Source organism: Camellia sinensis, chromosome 5, assembly GCF_055761805.1.
Source record: "Camellia sinensis isolate YWXY chromosome 5, ASM5576180v1, whole genome shotgun sequence".
Taxonomy (NCBI): domain Eukaryota; kingdom Viridiplantae; phylum Streptophyta; class Magnoliopsida; order Ericales; family Theaceae; genus Camellia; species Camellia sinensis.
Genome location: NC_138965.1, coordinates 135,378,376 through 135,387,500, shown reverse-complemented (window position 1 = coordinate 135,387,500; position 9,125 = coordinate 135,378,376). Strand labels below are relative to the sequence as shown.

At 33.6% G+C, this 9,125-nt stretch overlaps 1 protein-coding gene across 6 annotated transcripts in view; it reads right to left on the bottom strand.

The window, feature by feature from the left end:
- LOC114308853 (uncharacterized) overlaps positions 1-2,412 on the bottom strand; it is a 12,331-nt gene extending 9,919 nt beyond the window's left edge. For 2 of the 6 annotated variants that reach the window (XR_014330174.1, XM_082869844.1), the window contains exons 1-2: positions 2,040-2,412; positions 1,294-1,598 (exon numbers count right to left, since the gene is read on the bottom strand). Coding sequence is in view for 3 of the 6 variants with exons in the window: in XM_082869844.1 (XP_082725970.1) it covers positions 1,294-1,521 (228 nt within the window). In the remaining 3 variants the exon portion in view is untranslated. Of the gene's footprint in view, positions 1-1,293; positions 1,599-1,732 lie in introns of all 6 variants that reach the window. The other 4 variants (XR_014330176.1, XM_082869846.1, XR_014330175.1 and 1 more) reach the window with 3 other exon arrangements.
- Between the last annotated feature and the right edge of the window lie 6,713 nt (positions 2,413-9,125).

Below are 9,125 nucleotides of genomic sequence, written 5' to 3'. Positions count from 1 at the left end.
CCGCTTACTAACTTGAGGTTGTGGGTTCAAACCTGAGAGCTAATACTTTTGCAAGTATGTACCCAATCTACCATTCCCACACCTCTCCATCCAATGGGGGACTAAACTAGGCGTACATGTTGCATATTTTTTTCTAAAAAGAAAAACACTAAAAACTGCCTCGCCGAATATCTGAATTATACAACAAATCAAAAAAGGTTTCTATGGATTGAAGTCCAGTCCTCTAAAGCCCCAATGTTATGATTTGGAGGATTTCAAATAATGAAGCTTTCTCAATCCGTTCATTTTTCAATGATTCGCACAGTGATGGAGAATCCTCTTTTCCTTGGAAATGCATTTGACAGAGTAAGGCTTTCTTAAGGTCACTTTCTTTGATTGGTCAGCTTCCTTTGAGGCCATCCTCACCACGAATAATCTCTGAAAGAGATGTAATGTTGGACTGGTGTTGCATGTGTAAGAAGGTGGGGGAACATGCAAACCAACTTCTCCATCAACGATTCATGGAATCTGATCTGTTCATTTTTGGTATGTGTGAATTATGCCTCATTCAGTGAGGGATCTTGTTGATGCAATCAGTGCTAATTGTCCTATTAAACCGAAAAGAAAGACTTGGAAGACCAAGACATCATGTGTTTTATAGACAACGTGGAGGGAGTATGACACGATATATTTTGATGGTGTTAAACTCCGGAAAATTATTCAATGCTCCTGGAGCATTGCTCCTTTCCATTTACAGGTTGGATACATCATCAGTTGTCTCCTATAACAACATAAAAGCGGTTGATCCCATAGTTTAGACCAATAATTACTATTTTGGAGCACCACCTAGTAATGCCCCAAGAGTATTGAATAATTTCCAGTTAAACTCCTTATTAGTAGCGTAAAAGGATCCGTCCTCCTGTCCCTGATTATTTTATTTTATTTTGTTTAAGCATATAACATAAGTTTAACTTTTTGTATTAGGGTTTGCCCCCTTCATAGCGGTTATTGGTTAATATAATTTTTTACTTGTTAAGAACAAAAAGAAATAAAAAGTGTTCCATAACAAAAGCAGCTCCGGTTTTTTTTCTTTCTAGTAACTATGGGTGACCAAATAAAAAAAAAGGGTAAGGAAACCTCCTTGTTCAAGGCATTAGTGCAATACACTACCAAACTACAGATTCAATCTTAATAGATGCATACCCACTTAAATTGCCCATATAAAGAACTACAGAGCCAACATAGCCAATTTTATTAATAGTAAGACACGAACCACAAGAACACGACAGAAAAATTTAAAACTGAAAAAACCACCTGACAGGGGAAGCACTTCATAATGAGTCGCTGCACGTAATCGGCAACAGCATTTCGGCGATCTTCTGATGGTGAGTTGGGCTGAATGCAGGCAATAAGCTCTGCAGTCCTCTCCTCAGCTTTTAACCATCTCTCCGAGTCAAGGACCCGGATTGCTGGTCCGGCATTGGGCAATAGGCCATTCGGCAATAGGCCACTTGGCTGTGCCCAGCCCTCATGTTCGCCCATACAAGGCTATTGGATCACTAGCCTGGGCCCCTTCCTCTGAAACACAACCCACTCTTTGCACCCGAAACAAACCACCACTAAACAAAACAACAAAAACCAACAAAAATACTTGAAATTTTATTCCTAAACATACATGAAAACTTATAACTTTTGGGCAGATTATATTTTGATTGCCAACAAAAGAAACTTAACCCAACCCAACCCAACCCACTTGATTTTGACAGAAATACAATTTATAGCATTGCTTCAACGTTGCAAAATCCTGAAATTGGGTATTGATGAAATTTCACCCAAAAAAAACAAAATAGAACACTATATCAATACTCAAAAGTGGAACTTTTTTTCCCCCAAATAAACTGTTAGTACTAAATTTTAATATTGGAAATGTTTGAAAAAAATCGAAGATAAATTAATACAAAAAATATAAACCCTAGAAAGAATGTTGAAAACCCCAGAAGAGACGAGTTTGGGCAAAATCCCAATCACCAACGGTTGAGATTAAAAAAAAAAAACCTAACTGAAACTGCTGGGGAGTTTTCTGGGTGCTTCAATCTAGGGAACAGCGCAATGTCGACGAATCAGGAGTTGAGCAACAAGCAAAAAGCACGAATCAGATTGAAGCACACCAGGGATTGGTGAATTGGTACATGAAGAAGAGTAGAGAGAGAGAGAGAGAGAGAGAGATGATCGTAGAATCAGATAGGGTATGTTTGCGTTGGGACTTGGGGGGCAGGAATTGGAGAACTGTATCAGATTTCAGGAGAGAGAGAAAGCGGTTGACGTTGGGGATTTTCTTCTGGTTTGGGCAAAGGGGAGAGAGAGAGAGAGAGAGAGGGGAGGGTTCAAATGTTGTTCCAAGGCAAATGTCAAATGCAATCTGGAAAATTTACTGAATTTTTATTTTAAAATTAATAATTTATCCATCAAATTTATTTATTATAATTTTTTTTTTTGGAACTCTATTTATTATAAATTCGCTCAAATGATGGGAGACTCTTTTTGAAAGGATCCGGCTACTGCTGTGGGATGAAACAATGTCGTTTCATTATTTAGAATAATGCTTGGGACCTCCTTTTGGGGGTCACCCCTCACCCCCCTTTGTTACGTGGCGGGTGGTGATTGGAGGAGCAGGAAAAAAAAGAAAAAGAAAAAGAAAATGTAACCAATGAGAGAGAGGGGGTCAAAGGGGGTGGGGGAAAATGGGGGATGAATCATTGTTGCATTATTTATATGTGTATTCAATAAAAAAAAAAGGACTTCTTGTTATGAGGATTTGGCTTATTTTGGGAAGTTGGTTTTTAGTCACTTTTTTTGATTTGTAGTAAAAGCTAAAAGGTGGTTTTTTTTAATTTTTTTTTCATTTGGGAAGGTGATTTTTAGCCAAGGGTGAAATTACAATTTTACCCTTCATGAGTCAAAATAGGTTACATGGGTGAAGTTGTAATATTTTAAACTAAGGAGGGGTAGTTTGGTCATTTGATTATGATTTGACATCATAAACAAACATTAATCAAAAAAGTCAAAAGTCACTTTTTACCAACTTCCCAAATCATTTGTCTAAAAAAGCCAAAAACTTAGTTAAAAGCCAAAAAATCACTTTTTACCATCTTCCCAAAATAAGCCTTTGAATTCAGACTAGAGAAAAAAAGGTCATCAACTATTGTATTACTTACTTATTTATTACTTATTAATATTTTAGATATATATTATATTTATTATAATCTGTATTCTAGTATAAAAAAAAATTACAATCTACTATATTATTACAATCGATGTTCCAACATAAATTTTTTTTACAATCTGCTAGTACTACAATATGTATTCCAGCATAAAAAGAAATTTACAATCTGCTATTATTATAATCTGTATACCAGCATAAAAAAAAAAATTTACAAGCTGCAGCCACAATAAAGCTTATAAAATTAAAAAAAAAATCCTTTCTATCTTCAAAAAAAATAATAATTCCAATATATCCAATTTGATGCTATGTTATGTATTAAACACAAATAAAATAAAACACAATAAGATTGGTTTCTCCTTAAATAAACCTTGAATCCATATCCAATATGCATAATTTGATGCTCTATTATGTATCAAATACAAATAAAATAAAACACAATAGCAGTGGCTTTTCCTTAAATTATAGCGATCCCGATTTTTCCACTAGTGTTTATTGTATTCCGAACTTAGGTTCCGTCATGGTTGTTGTTGTCTTTATCTTGTTTCCGCCCTTTAAATTCTTTATATTTGAGTTTTGGGATGTGTTGGGCAGGTTTGAAACAGGTTGGATGTAATTTGAAGTAAATAGTTGCTGCCCAGATTTTGGTTTCTTCGCTCGAGCGAGGCTTTTGTCGCTCGAGCGAACTTTGGGTTTTAGTTCCTTCGCTCGAGCCAGGGTTCCTTCGCTCGAGCGAGCTTTGAGTGGAGTGTCTCTTGGCTCGAGTGAGTACTCTTGCGCTCGAGCGTGCGTCTGCGTCTCTTTTTGACCTGAAGGTTGTGTTTCTTCGCTCGAGCGAGCGAGGACTATGTTTTGAGTTTCTTTGCTCGAGCGAGCACTCTTGCGCTCGAGTGTGCTTCTGGGTTATAGACCTGAAGCTTCGCATTGTTCGCTCGAGCGGCGCTCACTCATTCGCTCGAACGAGCCTCGAGTATATCAGTTGCCGCATCGTATTTCTACTTCACTTTTTCATCTACTTTTTCCTCAAAACCCTAGATCTGGCACACTCTCTCTCTACATACACCTTCTCTCTAGAAATACACTTAGTTCTTGGGTGTTTCTGCCCTAGTCTCTTTGAAGAAAAGGTAGAGCTTTGCTTGGGCTATACTTTGATCCGAAAAAAGGTTGGATTTGGAGCACTTTGAGTTTCTTCATTTTTCTCCTTTGAGCTCCGAAACTTGAGGTAGGGATAACCTACTCCTTTCTATGAGTTTTGACATAAACGTTGGGTATTTTGTATAAGATGGTATTGTTTGGGAGTTTTGGGAAAGTTAGGGTTTGTTTTGAAATTATAAAAGAGAGGTTTTCAATTGTTAAGCTCCATGTATATGTGAGACCTTGGAAAATGGGATTATTGGTGTAAGATTGAGGAAATTGAGCCTTAGGGCTAAAGTTGAAAAGAAAATGAAAAAATGTCCTAATTAAATGTGATTAATTAATTTGTATAATTAATTTGGGGAAATATGGAAAAAATCATGAAATTTGGAAGTTATGAGAATGAATGGTGTAGTTAGATTGATTAATCACTCACCTATGAAAATATTGATAATTTACCTGTTTGATATATTTATTTATCCTGTTTAGAAATAACTGCTTTGGGCTATCGGCAGAGGATAGTCTTGATTGTTGTAGACACTGTATGATGATTAGGTGAATTAAAACTAATCACCTGAGTTATGTCATCGAATATGACTGTTGAATTGACACAATGAATATGTGCCGGGATTGATCATTGTATATGATAAAGCGTTTAAATACATTGCATATGTATCTTGTTTGAGAGGAGATAGGGGATATACTCCATGGTTCGGGAGGAGATAGGGGATGTACTCTCAAACCTGTTCAGGAGGAGATAGGGGATGGACTCCGTTGATAACTAAGTTGGCCAGAGTGTCTAGGGTGAAAGTCTCGAAACCTTAATTACGTTTGCATAACGTAGATGATTGAAGTATTGAAGTGTTAATAATATGAGTTGTAGTCTCATTTGAATTGATTATGATTGAAGTATTGATAATATGAGTTGTAGTCTCACTTTGAACTGTTCAGGTAAACATTGAACCTTATCTATGAATTGGTGTGGATAATGAAACGGAAAGGGATTAAAAAGTGGTTGTGAATATGAATTGGTTATGGAAGAGATGTACGTTGGTTTATATGAGTTAAATATTTATCAAATGCTAATGTTTTAATTAATTCTCATATTATGTTTAGCGTATCTCTATTGGGCTTTGACTCACCCTATATGGGACACTATTTTCAGGTGCAGGTGATATGCCGCCTCAAAGGATGTAGCTTGGGAGGTTTAGAAGCTGAAGGCTTATTTTTGTAGTTACCTTTTTGTATTGCATGTACTTCAAGCCAAGGGCTTAATATGTTAAGAGTTAGGACTCTCTTTTGTTGTAACCAAGTGTTGACTTGGAAAGCTGTAAGCCTGTGGGCCATTTACTTTTGCTATCAACATGTGGTATTTTTAACTGAATACTCTGATAAATGAAAAGATGTTTTATTCTCTTATGTCTATGGATGTCATAAATGATTGGTTTATATGTATCTTTTTGAGGGCGTGACATAAATAAACCTTGAATCCATTTCACTTTAATTCTAAAAAAAAAACAAAACAAAAGGGCGGCTCGTTAGATAAATGTTTACCTTTCAATTTTGCGGGGGTGGTTCTGAATGGTTGAAAAAATCAAACAAACTATTATTACAAAAGACTGACTCAGCCACCATGGGACTGTGCTCTGCTAGATCAAATCCTAATCCCTGCCAAAAAAAAAAAAAGGATATAAGGAAATACATTGGTATTAATATATGTAAAACAAAAATCTAGATTATAAACAAGTATATTACACACCTGAGAACTTTGTGGATTGTACGATGCTTGGGAAGACAAAGGCGTTGATAGTGGATAAGTTGGCGGGCATGCAAAATTAATATCGTGCATGAGTAGATTATATCTGAAATTCATTAGTTGTGGCCAATAGAGTATCTCAGCACCCTAGTCCATAAAATATTGTTAGTAGTTTTATGATCATTATGTACTTAAATAATATGATTTCAATAAAAAGAATAAGATCTCACCAGTGTGTGGTTTGAAGATGAATTCTGAATATTTCTTGTTTCGCTTGACTGTCCAATAGGTTGTAAAACATTTATCAGTACATTGCAAAATTTAAAAATAAATCTAGTCAATTTGAAATCAAGTACTTCGGTAAATTCAATACCTGAGTAAGGCGGGTAGGTTGTGAAACAACTTTTGTTCTCTTAGTAGTCTTCTCATGCCAAGGTTTTAATTTGTTTCCACCCTTGTGTTCGCCCTCTTTCTTTTTTAAGCCCTTAGCTCGTGTAAAGTTTGAATCAACTACAAATTTTTGGTACCCACTTCAACATTGCCTCAACTACCAGAAGTGCCTGAGTCGTCTAATGAAGTCATCATATTGTCTATCTTTGCACAGAGCTGCTAGTTTTACCATTCTAGGACAAAGATCTCTGTAGCAGGCTGCTATCACCAACTTAGGGTCATTCTCAACCACTGTAATTGTTTCTTCAATTGCACAATCATTCGCATCTAGTCTGTAATGACCCGGATTCTTTTTTAAAAATAGCCAGTACATAATTTAATTGAGCAAATTTTCGAATTTGATTGCTGTGTAAATTCTGTGCGAAAATAGTTCGATTTTGTATTTTTTAAAAATAGTTCCCGATCTCAGAAAATTATGAAATTTTTATATGTTATTCCCATATGAGTCTAGCACGTTGGGTAAAAATTTTAGAATTTTTTGATGGGTATTTATTTTATGAAAATTCGTAAACTGATCGATGTTCGGTCTAGTGTACAACAAAATTTGAAATTGAGTTTTGGGTGTTTGGACCATGATTTGAGATAAATTAGTTGGGTTTATTTTGATATATAATTGGACCATTTTTGACTTATGGGTGAGACCTATGATTTATATTCAATTTAATTTGAATTTGCTTATGACTCATGTTTAACTGTTTAGTCATTTTTAATTATATGATTGGTAGTAACCACCTTGAGAGTTGTTATTATTTATTATATAGGATTATAATAAATATTTGACAGTTGATTTTATGATGTGTATCATATGGTGAAAAATTATATATTTTATAAAAAATGAAAATGTGTATATTTCATAGTGATCAAAATATTATATTTTGTGGTGAGAAAAATTATATCATTTTATAATTTATATTATAAAATTTTGAGGTATTATTACAAAAATTATATTTTTTTGGAAAAATCAAGTTTTGGGAAACAAACCCATGTGGGTGGCCCTCATTTTTGTCATTGCCATCATTTCCTCTACTTTCTCTTTTTCCTTATTTATTTCCTCTTTTCTTTTGCTGAGCGAAGGGCTTAGCTCTATCTCTCAACGTCTCTCTCTCTCTGTCTCTCTCCATTCTCACCTTTGTTGCTCAATCTTTGAGCTTAGAGTGAGAGTTTTTAAAATAAGATTTTGCAAAAGTGTTGTAAATGAAAGTCGGAGAGCTCATCGTGATCTTCATAATGGTAGTCTCGAATTCATGATCGGACAAGATTTGCCTTCTAGATCTGCTCTTCTTTATTATTTGAGGTAGGGACTTTCTTCATGTTATTACATTAAAAATATGTTAAGGTTATTTTGAGAAAATATATATTTATAAGAGGCATTACATATATATATATATATATATATATATATATTTTCAGATTTTTGTTTGGTAATTTTTGGAAGAGAAATTATGTTGAAATGTTAAGAATAATGTTATTTTGAAATTGATTTGGAAAAATCATCTTGTGTTGGAAATACTTGTTAAAAATCCGAAAATAAAATAAAATAAAATAGTTGTATGAGTTGTATCTACCTCATATTATGGTTAGATAATTTATTTTGGGAAAATAATGTTGAAATATTTACCCCATCTTTGAGTTTTGGAATTTATTTTTGAGAAGAAAAATAGATTGATATTGATGAATATGGTGTGAATTGTTAAGTTGAGATTATAGAATGATTTTGGGATTTAAGACTCTAAAAGTGTGATATTCATGATGTTTTGTAAATGTTAATTTATTAATTTTAGAAAAGTTGTGAAATTGTGGTTTGTAGAGATTTGGAAAAAGTGGCTAGGCATGAAATGTGGGGATATTTTGAGTGATGAGTCATGTGAATTTATGTTTAGTACCATTAATTTGGAAGATGGTGAACTTAATGGTTACTAATTTGATGAATTAAATTAGTTTAGTTAATATTTAAAATCCTTCGTAATTAAAAAGGTGTTATTGGGTTTAAATTCCTAACTTTTAATATTATGAGATTAAAATTAAAAGTGATGATATTTACCAAGAATGAGATTTGGGGAAATTAAACGAGATTAAGTTGATGTGATATGGTATTTAGTCCATAGTTTTACTAGTTGAGTTATGTTATCATAATAATACCTAAAATGTATATATGAGATATTCGAATAGTTTTGGCAGATTTTGACAATAAAGGAAAATAATATGATTTTAGCTCGTTTAGAGCAAATGGATGAATTGGATTAAAACAAGAATGAGTTATCAAAATTTTTATTTATTTATTTATTTTTCCTTGGTTTAATTTGATGTGGTTGATGTTGATAATCGGAAAGTAAACACTCATGTTATATTTTATATTTATAGTTAAAAGAAGATTTTGATATAATTGATTAAATGTTAGAATATTCACTTATGCTTATTGAGAATTATGTTTGAACTTGAAGATCTCGAGATTTCACTTGCATGAGAAAAATAAGAATTTGATTCTATTTAATGTTTGGAATGGGGATGAGTTTTGAAAAGATTGTAATTACATTTCATTGATAAAGTATGTGAGTTAGAAATCGATGAAAAGTTGAACCCACTTTA